Source organism: Malaclemys terrapin, chromosome 1 (genome assembly GCF_027887155.1).
Source record: "Malaclemys terrapin pileata isolate rMalTer1 chromosome 1, rMalTer1.hap1, whole genome shotgun sequence".
Classification (NCBI taxonomy): Eukaryota; Metazoa; Chordata; order Testudines; family Emydidae; genus Malaclemys; species Malaclemys terrapin.
In genome coordinates, this window is record NC_071505.1 from 331190461 (window position 1) to 331216067 (window position 25607).

At 42.2% G+C, this 25607-nt stretch overlaps 1 protein-coding gene across 8 annotated transcripts in view; it reads left to right on the forward strand.

Moving 5' to 3' along the window:
- The window catches only part of SYTL2 (synaptotagmin like 2), an 82351-nt gene that overhangs the window by 19263 nt on the left and 37481 nt on the right, over positions 1–25607 (forward strand). For all 8 annotated transcript variants that reach the window (XM_054015720.1, XM_054015725.1, XM_054015724.1 and 5 more), the window contains exons 2-4: positions 4348–4810; positions 17867–18015; positions 22462–22597. In XM_054015720.1, the coding sequence (XP_053871695.1) occupies positions 4710–4810; positions 17867–18015; positions 22462–22597 (386 nt within the window). In that variant the 5' untranslated portion in view covers positions 4348–4709. The remainder of the gene's footprint in view (positions 1–4347; positions 4811–17866; positions 18016–22461; positions 22598–25607) is intronic.

A 25607-nucleotide genomic window follows, 5' to 3' on the forward strand; every position in this document is an offset into this window, starting at 1 on the left:
CAACATGATGATCTTGCTTTAATCTCTTGTTTCAGCCGTTTCTAGATTAGGCTGTCAAAGGGAGCAAACTTGGTGATCAGTTACATAACTAATTATATCATCACAGATTTGGAGATTCTGCCTGTCAGATGTTTGTTTCTAAGGGTATGTATACACTACGAAATTAGGTCGATTTTAGAAAGTTGACTTTTTAGAATTAGATTAAGCACATTAAGTCAGCAGAGTGCGTCCTCACTACTGCGGCTAGCATCAACTTACAGAGCGGTGCACTGTGGGTAGATATCCCATAGTTTCCACATCTCCGCTGCCCATTGGAATTCTGGGTTAAGCTTCCAATGCCTGGTGGGGCAAAAACTTTGTCGTGGGTGGTTTTGGGTACATGGAGTCAGCCCCCCCCCCCCCCTTCCACGAAAGCAAAGGCAGACAATCGTTTCGTGCCTTTTTTTCCGGGATCCCATCCGCCGGACCTGCTCAGCCCGCTGCCTGCCTGGATGATTGGAACCCCAGGCAGGCAGTGGGCTGAGCAGGGCGGCGGACAGAGCCCCAGACCTGCTGCCAGTCTGGGGCTCCGTCCGCCGGCTCCTGCCAGCCGGGGTCCCACTCAGCTGGCAGACCTCGGTGAGGTCAATCAGGGGTGCCTGGACAGACATGGCTATCCTCCTCTTAGAGCACCGAATGGGAGTGACTCCAGGTCATTCTCTTTAAGTTTAATCTCATGGAGATTCAGTCCTGCCTGGAATGTCATTCGAGCTGGGGGCTTCTGCCTCCAGCTGCTCAGGCCGCGCGGTCACACCTACTCCAGCCTGCCCCTTGCTCCCATGGCTCAGGAAGCCTGGACAGTCGTAAGGAGCAGTTCAACTTGTGGAATGACGAATCCAGAACGAAGGATTGCACTCTATGGGCCACGTTAAGATTATTTCAGAGTCCTAGATAGCATTTAGTCCCTATAAAAGGCTTCATGAAAATTTTCCCTCGCCCCTAACAAAAATGTTAATTTATCAGAGCAGCTGAAAGGGTAAGGAACCCGGGACTATAACTTAGAGAGACCTTCCATATTATTTAACTCATAATTGATATAATTCAAAGTAAAATTTCACAGCACAGTCTGTTCTAAGACTAAAAATGCAGGAGGGGAGTCAGAAAAAGGAATGGTGACCTGTTTCGAACTGGGGACTTTTCACATGTTAGGTGAACATGATAATCGCTACACTACGGGGCTTCTCTTTTTTTTGCCACAGACTTTGCGAAATGGACAGGAATGTTTTCTCTAGCTAAAGAAGCTACCTAATGTAATGTCTGTAATCTATGGCCTTCCTGCTCTCAAAGCGGTCATGCCCCCACCCAAGGCTGACACAGCGCGGAGTGCATGTGACACAGCGACCTGGCTCGGGCAGGATCGCTAGCGAGGCATGATACTTTGGCCGTTAAGCAAACACAGCAATTCTTTCTTGGCCTTTGCCACTGAATGCCTTCATGCATTACGCTGTGCCCTATCAGTGCGGGAGGACTGCATGAGCTGGGAAAGCATGTCATCGCGACTGCATTTTTTTTGCCTTCTAATCTGCGATAACCTCAGGGACAGAGATGATAGGGGGAGCGTAGAAACATTCTGGGGGGACTGCATGGTCACCTGTGCTGCTGAGTTTGCCACGCTGGCCGAACAGGAAATGAAATTCAAAAGTTCCCAGGGCTTTTCCTGTGTACCTGGCTAGTGCATCTGAGTTCAAAGTGCTGTCCAGAGCAATCTCAATGGAGCACTCTGGGATAGCTCCTGGAGGCCAATACCATCGAATTGCGTCCACACTACCCCAAATTCGACCTGGCGATGTCCATTTCAGTGCTAATCCCCTCGGGGAGGAGTACAGAAATTTATTTTAAGAGCCTTTTAAGTCGACACAAATGGCTTTGTCGTGTGGACGGGTGCAGGTTTAAATCGACCTAACACTGCTAAATTTGACCTAAACTCGTAATGTAGACCAGGGCTAAGTGTAAGGAGATGAGACAGGTAAAAAACTCAGAATGTTGTTCTGACAGTCCTCTAATAACGGTAGATATCCCAAGGGAAGAGGCCAGTTCACTTCCTATCTCCCAATAGTTTGAGACTTGTCTAGGTAATCTGAGGTTTTCATTGGGCTTCCAGTTGTTTATTTCCCCATCTCTAACCACGTTTCACACTAGTGTGACTAGTCATAGCTGGGGGGGTAGGCTCTCTGCCAATGCCGCCTTTTGTGCCCTTCCTTTTCATTCCTTCCTGAGTTAGTGTCTGGCTAGTTTTAGCCTCAAAAGTCAGGAATTGCCCTGCAAGCTAGCCATTCTCCATTTTGCCCTCTGTTCTGACTGTCTCTGGCGTAGGGGCTGGAGCCTTGGTTTAAGAGCATAGAAACAAATCAGCATTCAAGACTTCAAACCGTGCTTTATGGATGCAAGTTAACTGGGATTAAAATGGTGTGCTCTTGCAGAACCGTACACCACTGATTCCACATAATGAGGGGTGTGTGTTTGTGTGTGTGTGTGTGTGTGTGTGTGTGTGTGTGTGTGTGTGTGTGATAGCTCCAGTGTTTTATATTTTTGCTTTATTTTTTTTTAAATTCCATATGCTCTCTCTAGTAATGGAGGGGGGCAGGCAGTGCCTCAACTTGGTCATATTTTATTATGTGATTATATAGTATTAATAATAAAAATCCTTACTGTGGAATTATATTGTAAAAGATCAGTGGAAAGCTAGGACTTCATGCACCATGGTATTCAACACTCCATCGTGGCAGAAGGAATAGAACTCTGATGCCCCTGCTCTGGAAACACGGGCTGCTACCACTTGAGCACAAGGCGAATATAGTCACTAGCAGTATATGACCCAGGACATGTAGCTGAGGAGTTCTGATACCCTCCGGTGGAGAGCAGTGGCTCACACATGCAGTAGAAGACATTTACTGTAAGGAATTTAGGTTTGACAAACTTGGGACTTGACCCTGTTGTTCGGGCAGAACTTTCACTAAAGTCATTGGGAGTTATATACATATTAAACGGCAGGATTTTGACCACACCCTTAGAGAGAAGCTGGGAAGTTAACATGCCTTTCAAAGTTATTGTTGTCTCAGTCAAATCTGGGAAGCTGACTTTATAATTGTATAGTCTATTAACGTTTTTAAAATTTAAAATAAAATCCTATAGAAACTGATGGTTTACCACAACGGGGTGCTGGTCAATCACTGGGGCTCCTTGAGGCTATCACAGTACAAATAATAAAAAGAATAAGCTTGGTGTTGCCATCTCTCAAAATTTCATCGTGAGTATTGTGATATTTGATGTCTCTTTCTTAAAGCCTCAGAGACTCCTGTTTTTAAATGAAGGCTGAGATTCATGACTCCAGAAGTGTTGTGGGTGTTTTGTTTTGGTTTTTTTAAAGACCTCATAGCTGCAGAGAAGGACTTGAAAACATGACCCAAGTGTATCTGATGTTCAAAGACCAGAAAGTAAATAAAAGTAATCCCTTCTATCTAATCTAATCTAAAAACCTCTTGATTTTGGGGTGTCTGCTCACAATTTTTGAATGCTTGGAGTTGGCAATACAGTTCATTCTGTCTACCCAACTTGCCCACACCTTTTTTCTGAGGGTCTTTGCAAATATCAATGAATGACTGCTCAAATCTCCTGGTACATATCCTCATTTTACCTGAGGGGAAACTGAGGCACAGAGAAGCTAATGTACTTGCCCAAGGTCACGTAGGAAGTCTGAAACTAGACACTATTTCTGTCTCCCAGTCCATACTTCTCAACACCATGCGCAGAAGTCAGCAGCAGTTTTATGGTTGTGATTTTGTTTCCTTAAATCATTTTATTTTTAGTCGTTCTCTTCCTCTGATTTTAACATTTAACATCCAGGAGGAACTTATTCTCTATTTTCCCATATGTAGGTTATGGCATTGGCTAAAAATATGTTTTAATGACCATTTTGTTATAAGCTTGTTTAACGCCAACATACCCCGGTGGTTTGCAGGCGGGATCAAACTGGGGACCTTTGGAGCTTAATGCATGAGTGTCTACCGCATAAGTTAAAAGCCAACTGGCTGTTAGCTAAGGCTGTAGAGCAGAATCATTTTATCTTTCTCTATAAGTGGTCTTGGTGCCACTAAATGGGACAGAACACCCAGAAGGTGTGTGGTTTACATTTGCAAAACAGGTTTGACTTGAAGTGACCGCTTCATTTTGCAGTGTTTCTCCCCCCCCCCCCCCACACACACACACATATACTGGAGATCTTGTGATGAGTTATTTAAAAAAAAAAAAAAAAAATCTGCTCCCCTGCTTCTTAATGCTAGAGCTTATTCTTTCTTGTCTCTTTTGTAGGTGATGTCTGACTACAGCTGCTCCACATTCGATTAACAGTATATGCCTGGTCAATGAACTGTTATATGAAGCAGAGCTGAGAGACTGGCACCTCCGCAACATGCATGTGATCTGAATAACCAGGAATGCAGCACTCTGTTGTGAGAGCCTCTTGCCCAGAGAAGCACGTGCCATTTCTCCTACAAGAGAACAAAGTTAAGGGCTTTTTATCCCATTGACTAGTCCAGTCCCAACGGTTGGAGTGTTTCGTGAATCCCACAGACCTGGGATTTCTGTCTTTTTACACCTTTCACGTTGACTCCAGACCAGCCCCCACCAGGACTTCTAGGATTCTAAAGCCTTCTTTTAAATCTGTTAACAAGATGATTGACCTAAGCTTCCTAACGGAGGAGGAACAAGAGGCAATAATGAAGGTGCTCCAACGGGATGAAGAACTCAAGAGAAATGAAGAGGAGAGGGTCAGGTAAGAGACTAAAATGATCCCAGCCCACACAGAATCTTTGGCTAGTGCAGGAGGCAGCTTGCAAGGAGGCATGAGCAGAAAGTTGTATGGGAAGTTGTTTCTTAGGCCTTTTCTACATTGGGGGGATCCTGTGGCTGTAGTTGCACTAGCACAAGCCCCTGGTGTAGACAGGAAGTGTTGCTTTCGGCCACCACTTTCATGGACACAGCTTATCCTGGTTTCAAGCAGGGGTAAGCTGTGCTAGGGCAAACAGAAGCTTTATAGTGGCTTTGGACTGCTACCCAGACAGGTAAGTACGTCTGTGGCTGAAATCCGCAGTGTAGATCAGCCCTTAGCTTCCTTTGCGATAGAAAAGTTGCTCGTGTACTAACTATATTGACTATCCAAGTCAGTTCAGGTGCTGTGATAATGGTTCCCAGAAAAATGGAATGGGGAATCAAAAATCTGAAAAATTGGAATGTTTTATAAACACACATTTGCATTTGCAACTCTTTTCTGAGGTGGGATTTGAATTTTGCTCTTGAATTGTTTTTAAATGCAGCTGGTATCTCCAGGATCCAGCTTTTTCCTTTAGTTGATGTTCCTCAGATACCCACATTTTATTTAAACACTCCGTAATGACACCAGGGGATGGTGCTCTTCTACCGAGGTCTCTTTCTTGCTAAGCATTCTGAGCGTGTGCATCTCAAATAGGGGATGAGATGGCAGCCTGCTGCCTTGATGTGCAAGCTGCTTTCCTTTCTTCAGAAGAACAGTGCTGTCATACCAGCTGGTCTACTGCAGAGGTCTCCAAACTTTTTTGATCACGCACCCCTATCAGTAAAAATTTTTTGAGCATGCACCCCCTGCTGCGCCGGCTCTACCATTTTTGCTGAAGTAAAAAAAAAAAAAAGCCGCTAGGACTCCCGCCCGAACTGCCGAAGCAACAAAAGCAAAAGCCACTCAGACTCCCACCTGACGAAGCCCTCCCCCACAAAAAAGCGCTCCTCCTGCCGCTCACCCCCAAGGATCCTCTTGCGCACCCCCTGCAGTGCGCGTACGCCCCTTTGGAGACCACAGGTCTACTGCCTCAGTCATCAGTTACTCTGTAGAGCTTTGGGTTGTACATCTGTGTCTGTATATAGCAAAAACAGTGTAGAGATAGGAAACCAATAATTTTAGTGAAATAAGGATCTGGGATGAGAAACTTTTGTAGAAGGGCTGAATTTGAAAGCCATTACAGCATACATTCCTAATATCATAGAATATCAGGGTTGGAAGGGACCTCAGGAGGTCATCTAGTCCAACCCCCTGCTCAAAGCAGGACCAATCACCATCCTAACAAGTTGTTCTTAAAGGTCCAGTTCTGAAAAGTACCTGAAGAGGAAACTTAAACAGTATGAACTACATAATTTTGCCTGTTGCCTCAGAAATGGATGTTGCTTTTTCATGTAGTGAATTAGGATGGACATGCTTGTTTGTCTGTGCTTTAGATACATCAACACTCATCAAAGCCTGGGGTGGTTTTGCGTGATGCATGTCTCTGGGGGGAAAGTAAGGGGGAGGGGGATTTGGAATGAAAACCAAATCCCAAGGGATTGAATGTGTTCGGGGTGGGTTTTGCCCAGGCGCCCAGCCGTGGAAGAAGCATCTGGGGAAAGCAGCAATCACTGGAACAGCAAATCCAACACACGGCTGTTTCTAGTGGTCTGAATGTACCATATGAGTTTTGATGCATTTGCAGCATTTTGCTTTTGCCCTGTTCAAGATGGTGCGCTTTCATGAGCATGGCTGTATGATAATGTATCCGATAGTATCAGTTGGCCTGTTTCATTGCAGATATGGTTTATATCCACATTAGAAAACAGTTTCTCAGAAGCCAGGCTGAGGAAACTGGAAGCTTATGCCTCGAGTTGTCTTCCCAGATCATGAAACATGACAAACTTAAATTCCTCTTTTTGTAAATAACTGCCTGGTCTTGGTCTTCAACTAAGTCTGGCTTCATGGCTGTGTAAACATCACAGTTTTAGATGTTCCTGAAGAGTTGAGATGAAGAATGTCATGTAAACATGACACCTTGACAAAGTGCTGAGGGGTGTGTGGGGGTATATAATGGCAGTCTTATACTAATAACTTCTTATACTTCACATGCTGCTAGAGAGAAAATCTTAGCGTTGAAAGAAATAAGATAGCAATCTAATCTATCCACGATCTGCATATTACGTGTTCTCGGCATGCTCATTGATTGATAATGTCACAAACACTTCTCAGAGCCGTTAACTCCCTTTAACAGGAAATAGCTGTAAAATTACACTGGATCCTGCCTGCACAGTTGATCTCTGCTAGCAGCACCCACTGTTGCTGGCCTGGAGCTGTGAAGATGCCCAGAGAGAATAGTAAGGTGGTGACTAGCAGGCTGGCCCATGCTTACCCCATCATTCCTTCCCACCTCCCATGTGTTCCGTGCACATGGACTACCTGCCTCTACTCCTGCGCCTTTGGGTAAGATTATAGAGCGACACCCCCCAGCTATTACAGTGGCACGGCAACACTAGAGCCCCTCCTGCAGCTCTTCCTCTGCTGGCTGGAAACGCACTAAAGTGTTGGGAAAGGCGTGCGTGCTTCTCCGCCCCCCGCCCTTTTCTGAAGCAAGATATGTGTGGGGAGGGAAGAGGGCATTGTCTCCCCTTCAAAACCAAAAGGGAAGGTGGAGGTCTTTCCACCTCCCAAAGCTCAGACTCCATGTGGGAGAAAGTTTTCACCCCTCCCACCTTGTCTGTGTGTGCAAGGTGTCCCCCCCCCCCCTCCCTCCATGGCCCCATTCAGGGCTGGGGCACAGGCACATTCATGCCACCATGGTTGGGAGTGGGGCAGGAGCATGGAGTTGTGAACTCCAGTGAGAACTCCTAGCAGAGAACTGTCCAAAGACTCGACACTACTTCTCTAAATATACTATTTATTACTGGAGGGAGGGGAAAAAGGAAGCTAACAAAATTAACCCTCCCCCCATAAGAAACACAATTGGGAGTAAAATTTGAAATCTGTCTCTGCTGTTCCCTGTTCTGGCTAGGGATAGGGAAAGCCATCTTCACAGGGCCAGTGTAGTTGCCACACAGCGTGAGCTGCCGTGTCTGACAGTAAGGTGGGTTAAGGACAGAGCTCTGGTTTGGCTGCAGCGGGATCCCTAACTGCTGCTTGCTATTTTGTGGTTCAGCATAAATACAGCGTAGGGATCTTCCAGTAGATCGTAACGTACAAAAATACGCTGATGTCCTAAGTTCTAGACTGTGATTTGATGAGGTCATCTGTGGTAGAGTGACTGACCGCTGTCACCATGGTGTCTGGAGCAGCAAAATATGACTGCTTTCACGTTCGGATACCCTGCGTGGCTACGTGCCCGTCCTTCCCAGCAGAAGCCCTTGGAATCACAGGCGATGTTGTCATGGCTTCTGCTCTCATTTGTTCACTCCTTCTGTAAATGGAGAGGGAGGCTAATGATATGGAAATTCTGATGTGACAGGAGCTCGGTCCGCAACCACCACCCATTGCACAGTGTGCCAGGGCTGCGGCCCTTAATATTTACCTTGGTGTGGTGCAATCCTAAGGACTCTTATATCATAAGGACAAAAGGAAAAAAAAAAAAAAAACCTCTAGGGCCTGATTCTGTCAAGAACCTCGCAATCTCAGCTCTCCCATAACTTTCAGTGCAAGTTAATCATGCTCAGAACCTAGGATTGGGTAGTTTACCCCAGTCTTCCCATAACTGACTTTTCATTCCATTGGTCCAACAGGTTAGATTCCTCATACTGAAATCTCAGGGTTGGAGGGAAGAGCGTATGTGGAGTGCTGACTAGCAGGGTGGATTTGATTTAAATCATGATTTAAATCACTAGTCAGGAAGACTCGATTTAATCATGGATTTCTACATAAAAGTGCATTCTTGTTGGTTGTTATAACCTTAATTCATATTCTTCACAACTCAGAGATAGATGTAGGTTTAATTTTTAGAAGGTAAACACTATACATTTTTAAAGTGATTTATTTTGAAAACTTTTCAGATTAGTTTTACAGCTATATCAGAACATGAATAATTGTTTGGTTATTTCATTTACCAAAGGTAATTGAAGCAGATATTTATGAAGTCATTGGGAGGTGAACTATCTCCAGTTCAACAGGTTAATCCAGGGATTGGCAATCTTTGGCATGCGGCCTGCCAGGGTAAACCCCCGGGCGGACCGGGCCGGTTTGTTTACCTTCCGCGTCCCCAGGTTTGGCTGATCGTGGCTCCAGGCCAATGGGGGCTGCGAGAAGCCGTGGCCAGCACATCCCTCGGCCCGCACCGCTTCCCGCAGCCCCATTGGCCCGGAATGGCAAACTGTGGCCAGTGGGAGCCGCCATCAGCCAAACCTGCGGACATGACAGGTAAACAAACTGGCTCGGCCCGCCAGGGGGCTTACCCTGATGGGGCCGCGTGCCAAAGGTTGCTGATCCCTGGGTTAATCATACATATTTGGAGGATTTTCTTGACGTACTGTATTAGGAGGAGAACATCACCAGACAGATATTTAAATTGTTTTATTTAACTAAAACAACAACATTATGTATTCTGGATTTTTTTCTTCAACGGCAAACATATAATATTTTAACAAAACAAGCATATGAATTTTTGAATTTAGTTAAACATTCAAGTTTCTTAAAATCAGGTTTGATTTTGTTAAAATTGTTTTTAACTAAAATAATTAAATGACATTTAAAAAAAGAAACAAAAATTAAATCGACTATGTCAGACAGGTCAACATGAGTAACTTGATATATTGGCTTCTGCAGCTAACTCAGTCGTCTTCACCTTCATTTTCGTGCTTGTTCATAATCTGGAAAAGAAAAACAAGCTTTCCTGCTTTTTCAGAACCCAAACGATTTCTCAATTTGGAATGAATTAGTCCAAAGGAAGAAAATATTCTTTCTACACTGGCAGAAGAAGCTATTGCTGTTAAAAGTGAGATTATCACTTCATCAGTCTCTGAATCCAAGTGCTTAAGTGACTTCCACCAATTCACTGGTGTGACTTTCTTTAAAACATCATCAGCAACCATATATTTCTTGAATGGTTCACCCTTAGCTCTGAAGTTTATTATAGTTGGCATTATGGAGAGATGATTGCTGAATGTCCATGTCATAGCCAACTCCTGTTCTTCAGCAGTTAAGGTTTGACCCTGGTATCGAGTATTGAGAATATTTGCAAGAAAATGAGCTGTAGATAGTGCTTGTCCCATTTTTTTTTTAATGTTTGTAATTTAACTCTGTCATTGCATATTTCTCTTTTTAAGTTCTCGCTCAGTTCCTTCGAAATTTCAACAGCAATAAAAGAGCTATTTCCCTGCATTTTGTTCAAGGCTACAGAAATAGGCTTCAGGGTACTCAGCATGTGTTCAACATTTCTCTTAAGCCTAATGTTGAGAACTTTGGCTGTGACAGTGCCATCTATTTTTTCATGATTTTGTTCACACACTGTCATCAGATTAAGCCAAGCCTTGATATAGTGCTCAAAACAGTCCACTATTGAGTTCTGTCACATGTCTTATGGGAAAGTTAGCTTGGTTCTTCCCATTTTTTTCAGATTAGCTGCTGCAAAGTGGTTGTTACGGAAGTATTTTGCAATTTCAACAACATTAGCCTATATTTCTGGAACACTGAAGTATTTGGCTAGGAGGTGCATCATTTGAGCACTGCAACCGTATGTTATTAGCTTGGGACTCTCTTCACTCTCTTCTAAATAATTTCTTCTCATCTTGGATACATTTGCAGCATTGTCTGTGACCAAGCTGCGCACTAGACATTTGAATTTTTTTTCACAGTTTGTTATAGCTTTTACTGATCCTTCTTGTAAGTATTCTGCTGTGTGCATTTCCTGATGTATCAATTGTTTCTGTAAGGAAGACATTCCCTTCTTCTGTTGTCACACAAGCACATACCACAGGATCATTGTGGACATTGCTCCATCCATCAAGACTCAGGTTAACAATTTTACCCTGTATACCTTTTGCACACTGCTCAGTTTCTCTTTCATACACTTTTATCCAGCAATTTGCCTGCAACATCTGCACTGTTAGGTAGACTGTATCCTGGTCTTAATGACTGAACCATATTAATGAAGTGTGGGTTCTCAATCATACGGAAAGGAGAGTCTGAGGCATAAACAAACCAGGCAGTTTTTTCTTCAATTACCTCTTTTTGTAATCAGCTGGTTCTTATCACAAACTTATCTATGATTGTTTCTGGATGATGGAGATTTTTTTTCTTTTTTGCTAAAGGTGATATACTATGGCTATGTGACGTACGTAATGTGACTGAAGCACTATCATTGGCAAATAACTCTGAAACTATAGAAAATGATGGTGATCTTGAAGGTGGATAGTCTTCAGAATCCTATATGTTGCGGATCGATTCTCCTAAACAAAATAAGTCAATGCAGTTATTTAATTATTATTACCATTACATTCATTGAGACTCAGTACTACTTTAAAGGTGAAATTATTTTTTATCACAACTGCATTTAAAATGATAGGTTTCAGAGTAGTACCATAGAGTAACAACTATATTTTTTGCTCAAACATGAGAATAGTTGAGAAGGAAGACAGGCAGTCCTTAAGAAAGAAGTATGAAATAGAAAAGTTTACCAGTCTCTCTTACGAACTACTGCCATTATAGGTTTTCCCTTCTAGTGAGAGAATGGTATGGTAGATTTCAAATCAATGAAGGCTACACTCGGAAAGACCTCAAGACTTCTGGAATATGCTGCTCAAACAGTTTCACTTTTGTTTCTACTGCCTGTCCCTCCCTTCTCATATTTATCTTCAGACTTCTCCTTGTCCAGATCTATTCCGCCCCCAACAATCTTCTATTCATTGAACTTTTTGAAACTTTGCACTTTTAGAGAGAGGTAAGGGATTGACTCTGTGTACACAAATTTGCAGAGAGACAATAGGGTGGAGGTGTGTTATTTCTCAACTCTATATATTATTTATTTTAAAACATTTTTGCTGTTAACAAGCATAGACACACAAATCCAGTTTTGAGAACTGCAAAACTAAGCATTTCTGATGGTATCTTCTAGACTGAGCACTGAGTCCCATTGGGTAGATAGAAAGATTAACCTAAATAATTTATACAGAAGCCCCTGGAACCCTGTAAGATTGGGTCCGTAATCTATGAACTATTGGAACTCATTTACAAAACTTTTCTTAAACATTCCCTGAATATATTGTCTCATACTATAGAATTAGAATTTATAATCCCTATTCCATCATGAGATACATTATAGTGCAAAGATATCTTAATTAAAACTATCTTTAGATAAAATGCTTTTTGAGGGAAAAAAAACTATCAAAAAATCCGATTTAAATACAAAAATCTGATTGTTTTTAATTTAAAAAACAATCATTGATTTTTATCCACCCTGCTGCCTAGTGAAAGAATAAACTGCACTATGTGTACTGCACTAAGTTAACAGCCAGTTGTACATTGTAGTGTGCTAGAAATTAATGTGCATATCCTATCCTATCTCCTAGAACTGGAAGGGACCTTGAAAGGTCATCGAGTCCAGCCCCCTGCCTTCACTAGCAGGACCAAGTACTGATTTTGCTCCAAATCCCTAAGTGGCCCCCTCAAGAATTGAACTCACAACCCTGGGTTTAGCAGGCCAATGCTCAAAACACTGAGTTTTTAAACTTTACGATGCAGAAGAAAAATGCTTTTTTAACCATCTTAATTTAAATGAAACAAGCACAGAAACAATTTCTTTACCTTGTCAAATCTTTTTTTTTAATGTTTCTTTTTGTTGTTTTAGTAGTTTGTTTAATACAGTATTATATTTGCCTTTTTTGGGGGGTCTCTGTTGCTGCCTGATTGCACACTTCTGGTTCCAAATGAGGTGTGTGGTTGACCGGTCAATTTGTAACTCTGGTGTTTGTAACTCTGAGGTTCTACTGTAGCTACTCATTGGTTGAGCACAGTCTATCTGGTACACTGAATGAAGGAGGAGTCCTATGGAAAAATCCATATGTGATTGTATAATAATTGACTGTATCATAATTAGGGCTGTCAGTTAATTGCAGTTAACTCACGTGGTTAACTCAAAAAAATTATTCGCGATTAATCGCACTTTAAACAATAGAATACCAATTGAAGTCTATTAAATGTTTTGGATGTTTTTCTACATTTTTCAACTATATTGATTTCAATTACAACACAGAATACAAAATATACAGTACTCTCTATTTTTATTACAAATATTTGCACAGTAAAAATTATAAAAGAAATAGTATTTTTCAATTCACCTCATACAAGTACCGTAGTGCAATCTCTTTATCGTGAAAGCAGAACTTACAAATGTAGATTTTTTTTTAATTATTTTTTTTGTTACATAACTGCGCTCAAAAATTCAGAGGACATGCTTCCATGCTGATGACGCTCGTTAAAAAAATGCACTAATAAAATTTGTGACTGAATTCTTTGGGGGAGAATTGTATGTCTCCTGCTGTTTTACCTACATTCTGATGTATATATTTTTATAGCAATCTTGGATGATAACCCAGCATGTTGTTCGTTTTAAGAACGCTTTCACTGCAGATTTGACAAAACACAAAGAAGGTACCAATGTATTTGGTCAGCTTCTTGAGAAAGGAGCGTGCAAATTAAGTGTCCAATCAAGAAGCACTTAAGAGTCAATGGATCTTGGAAGGCTCCAATCCACATAAGAAGTCTACATGAGGACGTTCAGGGTAGCAGGTAAGCAATGGCTGCTGCCTGTAAAAACTGAGTCATGCATGGACATGTGACTTGCCCATGTGACTCCAAAACTCCATCTTGGAGCTGGACTTTGCGTAGGAGAGAGGAGGGGGTCTTCACCCACAAGAGAGAGTCTACTTATACCCATGGGAGACCCCTCCATTTTGTCTTCAGCTGGCTCAAGAGAGAGCCTCTCCATCCCCAAGGATACCTGAAAGAAACTGGAACAAAGGACAGTAACTACAGGGGGTGTGAGTGATTGCTGGACTCAGACTAGAAGGAGACTAGTCTGTAAAAGGAAGCTTACTGGGTGAGGTTTTTATCTGTATTCAGTTTTCTGAGACATCGACTTGCGTGTTCTATTTTATTTTGCTTGGTAATTCACTTTATTCTGTCTGTTATTAATTAGAACCACTTAAATCTTACTTTCTGTATTTAATAAAATCACTTTTTACTTATTAATTAATTCAGAGTATGTATTAATACCTGGGGGTGGGGTGGGAGGCAAACAGCTGTGCATATCTCTCTATCAGTGTTATAGAGGGTGAACAATTTGAGTTTACCTTGCATAAGCTTTATACAGGGTAAAACGGATTTATTTGGGGTTTGGACCCCATTGGGAGTTGGGCATCTGAGTGTTAAAGACAGGAACACGTCTTAAGTTGCTTTCAGTTAAGTCTGCAGCTTTGGGGCACATGGTTTAGACACTGGATCTGTGTTGGAGCAGACTGGCTTGTCTGGCTCAGCAAGACAGGGTGCTGGAGTCCAAGCTGGCAGGGAAAGCGGGGGCAGAAGTAGTCTTGGCACATCAGTTGGCAACCTCTAAGGGGTTTCTGTGATCCAACCCGTCACACCATGATCCTAGTTGCTTGTACTTGTATTCCCTGATTAGACTAGGAGCCTCTTGTGTTATTCTCACCAACAACCTAAAACTTCCATTGGTTATCTTAGCCCTTGGTTATAGGAGGGGTTATCCTAGTTCTGCATATGATGGCTATATGGACTCAGTTTGGCTGGAAGGCCTGCATTTTGCACACTTGTAGAACGGGATGGTGGTTTCTTTCTTTCACTGCCTGTTCTGTGAGATCACTCACTAAAGGATGTGTCACAGGGTGGAGTAAACAGAGTGTGATTAGAACCAGGCTGGTTGAATCTAGTTCAGCCTTGTGTTAACTCGCCCAAATGTCTCTCTCCACTAGCTCTCCTTGGTATTGGTCCCCATGTTGATATCCTAGCATGTACATGAGTAACTCACATTAATACTGAGTTACATGCCTGTAGGGAGAAGAAAGCAGATCTCCGGAAGTACTCACAGTAGCGTGCTTTATGTTCCATAAAGCCCCTTTCATAGAAACAGGGTGACCCTGCTAGGAATCCCATTGTTGGGCAGACTGCTATACAGAACTTAAAATGCCTCCAATTCATGTGACAGACACACACAAATGCAAATTAAAAAAAAACAACCCTAGATTAATAAACTTGGATTCTCATTCACCCTAACTGACATAGCTGTGTTCCCTTGTGACTGGTCACACGTATGCAAGGGAGTATCACATCGTAGCTGGCAGATAAAGCACAGTGGGTCTGGAACAGACTCATTTGGATGTGAATTTAATACTTTTATAACGGGCCAGACTGACAGCCCCCGAGGTGGAAATCCAGTGAGCCACAGAGCAGCCATAGCACAGGCAGTGCCAGGGCAAACTTCCCCACGTTGCCCTACTAGCATGAAGCATCAATGTCTGGAAGCTGTGATGAGAACCGATGATTGGAGGTTAAAGCCAGACAAATTCAAATTAGAAATAAGGCCCAAATTTTTAATAGAGAGGGTTATCAACGTTGGAACAAACTATCAAAGAAAGTGGTGGATTCTCCATTTCTTGAAGTCTTGTCACCAAGACTGGATGCCTTTCTGGAAGTTGTGCTTTAGCCAAACACAAGTTACTGGACTCAGTACAGGAATAAGTGGATGGAATACCTAATGGACCCTTCTGGCTTTAAAGGCTATGAAATCCATGTCACAAGTCTGACCGTGGAGGCAGTGCTGTAGCAACCCATCCTGCAAACCCTGCAGCTTCAGGGGGCCTCAGATCCAGTCTGTAGTTTCAAGGCTATTTCGATTGATATAGCGCAGACCAAATGTAGTGCAGTTATGGCATACTTGGAATTATATGGTCCTTTGCATGCTCAAAGTGCTACTGCAGATGTGATGTAAACAGAAGAAGAGAAGACATACAGTGGTTGAACTCCTTAGGCACATACACTGTGTTCTCTACAGAGCTGGTATATTCAATAGCCATGACTGGTTGAGAAATGCCCCAACCCAACTCGAAGCAACAGAGATTGTACGTGCACTGCTGGGGGTGAGGTTTTGCCTTTCTGCTTTACAGTTGCAGGTATTTGTTACATGTTGTGCTGCTATTTAAAATTAGGCGCACAGTGCGTATGAATGCTCTTTGATTGTAAAGACTAACAAACTTAATAAGGAATTTTATTATGTATGGTTTGGACTGCAATGCTCCGAGCCCCCTGTCAAGATCACTAGATCAGAGAGAGCGAAGGCCTCACAGCCCTTATCCTAGGGGGAGTGTAAAAAGTTGCCTTTCAATTAAGTATACGTTATATTGCCTTTCAATTTAGTTGAATGTCCTCTTGTTGTATTATGATGATTTGTGGTGGCTTACGGGAATGGCGATATAGCCACAAAACTCTTGAAACTCATGAGAAAAGCCATGTTCACACTGGAAATATGGTGAAGGGGAGAGAACTGAAACTGTGACTGAAAACTTAATCTGTAATTAACCAGACTTCACAATCATTGCTTGAAATTGAGAGATAACACTTGCGAGGTGTATTTGAAATAATTGTGGCCATTGTTCTTCACTTAGCTGAAGGGAACCTAGCGTTTTGTGAATAAATGGAAAAACTTAAGTGTGGAAATGGAAACTTCTTAGGCCAAGTCGAGTTAATGACTAAATCTGAGCCTGTGATGATGGGAACATTTAAGATGGTTCTTTTCTAAAAAAGAAAGACACAACTACTTAAGCCCAGCAATACAAAATATTATTTTGTAGTTATCTCAAAAGGTAACAGGTACAGTTATTAACAACATAAGATTAAATATTAATCCATTATTTTGGACATCATATCTGATAGCCACGAGGAACAAATGTCTCATTTTGAGGTATGTTAAGATCCAAAAGACAGAAGTCAATATTGAAGAGCACTTCCTGTCATTTCTGAATGTGCAGGAGGCTACTGGAAAGGCTCTGTCAGATGAGATTCTTCAGGAGTTATCCAGACATAGTATGACATTTGATAATTGCAGAGAACAGGGCTATGATGACAGAGCTTACAGGAAAGGGCAGCATAAAGGTGTGCAAGCTTGTTTAGTTCAAAAGAACAAAGACACTTTTTTGTTGTTGTTGTTGTTGTTTTTGTTCCTTGCTGCTGCCTTTCCTTAAATCTAGTGTTGAGTGATGCAACAAATTCCTCAAACTGAACCCCAGCAGGGTCAACGCAGTCCTTAAACTTTCCAAGATAAAGAACCAGAATTTATAGGTTAAAAGTCCTGTGGACAAGGCTTACCCTCATCTGCTTTATACATACTTAAGAGTTTTCATGATGCTCTTCTCATGAATAGAGAGATGGCCTCAGTGCCCCTGCCAAGACATTTCTTCTCTTTTGCTTCTGACCACTGTGCTAAGCGTCAGTTCACCTGGCTGCTGCCCACTACTAGAGAGATGATGGCACCTCAGTAGTGGGTGCAGTGAGAAATGTATATACAATAGTAAAGGTTAGGTGCTTGGCCTTTTCATTTATACAGTGCCCCATCTTTGTATTCTCTGACCAGTTACTTTCCCCTCATTAATTGTAATAGGAGTCTACAATGGCGTTGCAGCCATGGTCATCACGGAATAGGCTAATTCAACTCATCTGCTTGAGGAAAGACTGAGCAAGGATTTCATGAGTGGACCTATGACTACTGCATTTTTAAAGCAGACTTTCTGCCTAATCTAATAGGAGTAGGAAGAAGAATGAAGCAGCAGGAAAACTGACTGTTAGCTTTTTAATACCACTGTTGTATATTTCCCATCTATTCTATAGCCTTCAGTACTGATGAGAGCCAGTGGCCCCTTTTTTCCTTCCTTCCTTCCTTCCCTCTCCCCTCCATCCTCAACCACCAAAGGTTTGGTCATTCTTATCTCACCTAGTATTTCCTATCCACAGCTACTGTGGCTGACTTTATTTTATTCACACACATAAGTGCAATCTTTTCCCCTTTTGCAGGCATTTACCAGAAAAAATTAAGAATGACAATCAGCTAAAGAATATGAGCGGGCAGTGGTTTTATGAAGCAAAGTCAAAGAGGCACAGAGATAAAATACACGGAGCAGATATCATTAGAGCATCGATAAGAAGGAAACCCACAACAAAAGGTAAGTTTATTTCAGGGATCCTGTATAGTGATGTCCTCTTAGTTAGCGCACCTAAGAAGGTGCATCTTTGAAGATGCTGTACAAAAATAATGCAATCTCCTCCTGAGCAAGAATTGGGGTAGAAGAGGTATGTTTGCTGTTTATTGTGTGAAGTACATTCTTCTTTCAATACATTCTGTTAATACTAACTACAAAGGTAGATGGGAAGGATTGTCTTGTGCTTACAGAATTGGACCCTTTCACCGGGGTTCTGTTCCCAGCTCTGCCGATGGCTCCTTGTGTGACCCTGAGCATGTCATAAGAGCTCAGACGACCTCTGATTTGGGATGCCCCAGCTTTTGGGTGCTCAACTTGAGACCCCTGAAGTCTGGTGCTTTTTATTTGTGGTAGGTGATCAGAGATGAGCAATCAGGTACTGAATTCCATTTGAAGCATCTATTCATGGGGTAACATCCCTGTGGCAAAAGGAAGTACTGTGCTGTTAATTAAGGTGTTAGCCACTTTACTATGTTCATCTGATCATGCAATGCAAGTCCCAAAAATGGTATTCGTTACTAATGTATGTATAAGGGTATATATCTTTTCTCATGTAGCTTTTATTATGAAAACAGCTCTGAGCATTGGAAGATTATTTCTGTAATTAATTGAGTTTAGTACATCTTTCTGTTTTTGAGAGAACCTGTAAAAATAAGGTACTTTTGTTGTCAGCGTTTGATGGAACTTGTGACCCTTATTCTTAGCGTGGATTCTATTTATGATTAGTCTGTGTGCTTACGTAAAGTCATTTGCTTTGCTAGAAAATTTACCCATGTCAGTTCCATGGATAAACTTCGAAGTAGCAAATTGTAAGGCTTGTATCACTAAAACTCATCCCTGTTTCTGAACTGCCTGTGAATGTTTGTGAATTATCCTGCCTTAATTCTTATTAAATTGATTTGCCTATCCTTAGTGCAAGTGTAGAATCAAATATGGAGATCATGTTTGGTTAGTGGTAGCCTGATCACTTTGAATAGTACTCTTGTCTGTCTATGTGAACAAAAGAAGGCCTAAAACAAAGAGAAATACAGGGGACCAGAAATGGGAAAGAAGAAACCTCTTTTCGTTCTTCCTAATTTAGAACTGATGAACTGATACTCCAGAACATTTCAGATTGTGTTTAAGCTCAAGGTAAAGAGTTTCTCTGTCTAACAGAGTTATGTGTCGGCCACCATGCAACCTGAAGGAGCAATAATTTATTCTCAAGCATGCAATTACTTGAACGGGCAAGGACATTCAAAACTGGCTTAAATCTGACTTGTAAACTACATGGAATTGTTTAGTTCCAATGACTCATAAGGTGATTAAACAATTTCCCTCACAGCAATGCTCTGTGAAAATGTACACCTGAATGTGGCACTTCTATTTCTGCACACTGAGAATTAATCTTATTTTCAGGAGTACTGCGGAAGTATAGAAGGCAACAGAAGGCCATACTAAAATGTTCCTAAAACTTCATAGAATGTTTTGTGACGTCAGCAAAGTAGGATTTCTCCTCCCCTCAAAAGAGGAGGGGCGGGGGGAAAGCCCAACCAATCAAGACCAAACTCAAATGTACGATCACCATTCAAGTTTTTACATACTAGTTTATATTTCTTCTATTACAGTAGTTCTCTGTAGTTTCCATCCAGGGACAACCTCCTCCCCCACCCCTCCCAAACACACCAATTAGCTGGGGTTCCAGAACCCCCTCCAATTTAGCAATATAGAGTCATAGATTCTAGGACTGGAAGGGACCTCGAGAGGTCATCGAGTCCAGTCCCCTGCCCGCATGGCAGGACCAAATACTGTCGAGACCATCCCTGATAGACATTTATCTAACCTACTCTTAAATATCTCCAGAGATGGAGATTCCACAACCTCCCTAGGCAATTTATTCCAGTGTTTAACCACCTTGACAGTTAGGAACTTTTTCCTAATGTCCAACCTAAACCTCCCTTGCTGCAGTTTATGCCCATTGCTTCTTGTTCTATCCTTAGAGGCAAAGGTGAACAAGTTTTCTCCCTCCTCCTTATGACACCCTTTTAGATACCTGAAAACTGCAATCATGTCCCCTCTCAGTCTTCTCTTTTCCAAACTAAACAAACCAAATTCTTTCAGCCTTCCTTCATAGGTCATGTTCTCAAGACCTTTAATCATTCTTGTTGCTCTTCTCTGGGACCCTCTCCAATTTCTCAACATCTTTCTTGAAATGCGGTACCCAGAACTGGACACAATACTCCAGTTGAGGCCTAACCAGAGCAGAGTAGAGCGGAAGGATGACTTCTCATGTCTTGCTCACAACACACCCGTTAATGCATCCCAGAATCATGTTTGCTTTTTTTTGCAACAGCATCACACTGTTGACTCATATTTAGCATGTGGTCCACTATAACCCCTAGATCCCTTTCTGCCGTACTCCTTCCTAGACAGTCTCTTCCCATTCTGTATGTGTGAAACTGATTTTTCCTTCCTAAGTGGAGCACTTTGCATTTGTCTTTGTTAAACTTCATCCTGTTTACCTCAGACCATTTCTCCAATTTGTCCAGATCATTTTGAATTATGAGCCTGTCCTCCAAAGCAGTTGCAATCCCTCCCAGTTTGGTATTATCCGCAAACCTAATAAGCGTACTTTCTATGCCAATATCTAAGTCGCTAATGAAGATATTGAACAGAGCTGGTCCCAAAACAGACCCCTGCGGAACCCCACTCGTTATACCTTTCCAGCAGGATTGGGAACCATTAATAACTACTCTCTGAGTACGGTTATCCAGCCAGTTATGCACCCACCTTATAGTAGCCCCATCTAAATTGTATTTGCCTAGTTTATCGATAAGAATATCATGCAAGACTGTATCAAATGCCTTACTAAAGTCTAGGTATACCACATCCACCACGTCTCCCTTTATCTACAAGGCTCGTTATCCTATCAAAGAAAGCTATCAGATTGGTTTGACATGATTTGTTCTTTACAAATCCATGCTGGCTATTCCCTATCACCTTACCACCTTCCAAGTATTTGCAGGTGATTTCCTTAATTACTTGCTCCATTATCTTCCCTGGCACAGAAGTTAAACTAACTGGTCTGTAGTTTCCTGGGATGTTTTTATTTCCCTTTTTAGATGGGCACTATCTTTGCCCTTTTCCAGTCTTCTGGAATCTCTCCCGTCTCCCATGACTTTCCAAAGATAATAGCTAGAGGCTCAGATACCTCCTCTATTAGCTCCTTGAGTATTCTAGGATGCATTTCATCAGGCCCTGGTGACTTGCAGGCATCTAACTTTTCTAAGTGATTTTTAACTTGTTCTTTTTTTATTTTATCTGCTAAACCTACCCGCTTCCCATTAGCATTCACTATGTTAGGCATTCCTTCAGACTTCTCGGTGAAGACCGAAACAAAGAAGTCATTAAGCATCTCTGCCATTTCCAAGTTCCTGTTACTGTTTCTCCCTCTTCACTAAGCAGTGGGCCTACCCTGTCTTTGGTCTTCCTCTTGCTTCTAATGTATTGATAAAAAGTCTTCTTGTTTCCTTTTATTCCCATAGCTAGTTTGAGCTCATTTTGTGCCTTTGCCTTTCTAATTTTGCCCCTGCATTCCTGTGTTCCTATTCATCCTTTGTAATCTGTCCTAGTTTCCATTTTTTATGACTCCTTTTTATTTTTTAGCTCATGCAAGATCTCGTGGTTAAGCCAAGGTGGTCTTTTGCCACATTTTCTATTTTTCCTAGCCAGCGGAATAGCTTGCTTTTGGGCCCTTAATAGTGTCCCTTTGAAAAACTGCCAAGTCTCCTCAGTTGTTTTTCCCCTTAGTCTTGATTCCCATGGGACCTTATCTATCAGCTCTCTGAGCTTACCAGAAATCCATTGTCTCTATTTTGCTGTACTCCCTTCTACCTTTCCTTAGAATTGCAAACTCTATGATTTCATGATCACTTTCACCCAAGCTGCCTTCTACTTTCAAATTCTCAACGAGTTCCTCCCTATTTGTTAAAATCAAGGAAGGGGGCAAACTGGTCCTGCCACCTTGATGCATGTTCATTGAGAACCCATGTTTTACAGAACTCTCCTTTTCATTTGACCACCAAATATTGTGGGGTTAAGATTCCTCATTGTACTGACATTACATTCAAGGGGCATTTAGCTGCTGTAAGAAATACAAGAACACCACTGCTAATTCATTGGTTGCAGGATATTTTACAAATTAGAATTGCTTTAACATTTAGGACTCTTGGTGCAGTGGAATGTTGCAATTGGGGATGTTAAAATGAGAACCCCACACACTTATTTACTCTAGATGTCTCGATGTACCCTGACCTGTAATCCTAGCACAATGTGTTTGTGAAATAAGTTTGAAACCTATTGGAACTGCTTGCCTGTGGAAACCTGCATGAACATAATGGGAGATAACTTTGGTCTTGTTTCCTATTTTAGCTGAGCGGAGTCAGAACAAATCAGACAAAACAAAGAACAGTTGGGTGAACAATGTCAATAAGGAAGTTTCTGTCCCAGCAGAGCTATCTGGTATCAGGGAAGAGACAGAAGAAGGGGAAGTGAAATCCAGTCAAAGGTAAGAAGATGTTCTCTGAGATGGAGTCAGTAATTTGACTTTTTGTGTATCACTTAGGGCTGAGTATAGTTTGTGACTTGTGTGTTTCCTTTTTCAGCATTTCACATAAATATTTCTGCCATTTAATGCAAGGGGACTTTCACGCCCTGAAAACATAACATTGTCATCAAATTGCAATGGTCTGCCAACACTTACTCAGACTGGCTTGGAAATTCACACCTGCAGTAGCTTGACACGTCATGGCTTTGTGCATTTAGATGTTCCTGGAAGCACCAGGACAGCCATCTTTTTGGCAACTTTGACTCTGAGGAGACAGGCCAGGGGTTTTTAAAACACAGCCTCACACATGTTCATGTAAACACACATCATAGGACAGGTGGAGACTGAAAGCTGCCTTGGATGTATGCAGTCTGGCTTGATTTCCAGAAGTGACTCCGGGATCTTCCATTCTCCAGTTCGGATAATGGGCCAAACTGAGGTGCTAAGGTCCTGGCAGCCACAAATAGCAGGGTAGCAACCACTGGATTTTTCCATTGAGTGTAATAGATAGGAGGAGGTGGCTTAATTGAGAGCAGTTTCCTGTTACTTTGGTGCTGCTAGCATGACTGTGAGCAGACTTGGAACTAGACCAGGAGTTTAGGATACTCCTTGGGGAAGCAATCTGATGCTACCCCCTGAGACTTCTGGACAAATGGTGAAGCAATTCCCAGGATAGATTTGTTTTCACTGAGACCATCCTGTTCGAGACATTCAAAAAATTAGACACAGTTACGTTGAGAATCCCAGATAATTTCAGCTGTCCTCGTAAAGCCTGGAGAGAGGTGGACTTGGAGGTGCCCAGGACCTGACCTGTAGAGGACTTTATAGATTTTGGGGCTTGTCTGATTTTTCATTTATTTATTTTTATATAAGCATCTCCACCTATTCCATTTATAGCTGAAAATGAATTGGAACGATCATTAGAGTGAAAGTGAAATACACTCTCTTTCAGAGACACCCACAGAGTGCAGTAATCCAGTTCAGAGGTGACAGGAGCACGGAAAGCTGTAGAGCAGAGGTCCCCAAATGGTGGGGTGCAGAGGAACGTTCGGGAGTTTGTGAGACTGGGGCCCCGCCAGCCCCTGTGGAGGGGCGGAGAGGGAATACCACTCCAGCTCCACTCCTGTCCCTGCCCCCGCCCCCAGCTGTGGCCTCAGCCCCCTTACCCCGTCCGTGGCCCAGCTCCGGGAGGGAAGGATAGATGGGGGAACGGAGTTTGGGGACTACTGCTTTAGAGGTCTCCGTTTGGAAAAAAAAGTGGCAATCTTGAAGCTAAGCACAAATAGAAAAAATTGCTCTTGCCTGCCACTTGTACATTGGTCCTCCAGAAACATCTGAGGAACCAACAAAACCTCTAGACTGGGAACCAAAGTAACCAAAGGTGAGCATAGTCTGTCAATTGAAAGGGCAGCTATTCCCTCCAGCATGGCTCAGTGGGTAGGATGCAGGACTTGAGACTCAGGAGACCCTCGTTCTATTCCTGGTTATACCGTTGACCAGTTGTCACAATGAGCAAGCAATTTTATCTCTGTCTGTTTCCCCTTCAAGCTCAATGTTACCTTAATCTACTCTGGGTTGATCTTCACACAGTTAGTTTTAATCCTAGAGATTGGGCCCACTGAGAGATTGTATTGACTGGGTCCAGTGGAAAAATATGTAAAGCTGAGTATCTGTCTGATGATGACACTGCAGCCCAAACCATCTGTGTTTGCTAGCAGCCTCAGCTACACGTTAAACGAGAGAGATTACAGAATAGAATTCTGAAAAGAACAGTTGTTCAAGTGCAGCTCCATCTCCCACTTTCATGGCCTGCAGATATGGTGTCAGCCCAAGTGGTCAGTGGCATCAAAGGTTGCTGATGGGTCTAACAAATTCAGCACAGATACCTGATCTTTGCCTGTCTCCAAAAGGAGATCGCTGTCCAATGAAACCAGAACAGTCTGTGTCGTACCCAGACCTAAAACCAGACTGAAAAGGGTCAAATAAATTTGAGGAATGATGATAATGCCAGAGCTGCTTTGCAACAGTAATTCTCCTCCAATAATTTAAGTTTAACAGTGGTGATAATTACGATGGTCTGTGGAGCAGATCCCTAAGAGATGTATTGAAGGCTGCTGCTAAAATTGACATTGTTAGCTACTGTAATTAGTTTTCTTCAGTTGGTTCATAGCATTAAAAGATGAATAACAAATTATTTATCACTTATGGAGAGTACTGGGTAGCTGCTGCTTTTCCTTTTCATGTTGTTTAATCATAAAAGCTTATTCCACAACTTCTCAAATGCTAACCTGTGTAGCCCACTTCTGTTAATTGTACAGTGATCATGGAAAGCAAAACTATATTCTGAAACCAACAAAAGCCTTGTGCAGAACTACTTGTACCATCACAATGTGGATCACTTATTGGTCATGTACCTGCTCTGGGACTGATTGAAAGGACAGACTTTTGGCAAGAAACTGCCAGGAGACTCTCTAACAATATTTGGTGATATGTCAAACTTAACTAGCTTTTTTTTTTTTTCTTTTTTAAGCAAGTAAGCTGCTATCTCAACATTTTTTTAAAAGCTGTAGGTTTTTCCCTAAATGCTCATTGCAACAAACTATGGTATTTAGTTTTCTTTTGTCTTTCTGTATGGATGTAAAGGGGTAGTTCTGAAAGCAGCTGTAACTGGTTCACATATTGTAGAGTTGTTTTTCTGCAGGGGTAGGGGGAGATCTTAATGACCTTTTTATTTCAGGTCATAGTTCCAAACTAGTGTGAAGCTGAATAAATTTTACAACCCGTATCGGTTTTCCCATTTACTGCTCCAGCCATGTCAGAAAACGTCAGAGTTTTAGACACTTTCAGAGTAATGGAACTTGCCCTTGCCCTGTGTCCTTCAGTGGGGAACATAGGCCTGTAATTCCTATTTACACTGCAGTTCCACTGGCTAGAGAGAGCCATCACACAGCAGTTGAACTAGTTACAATAC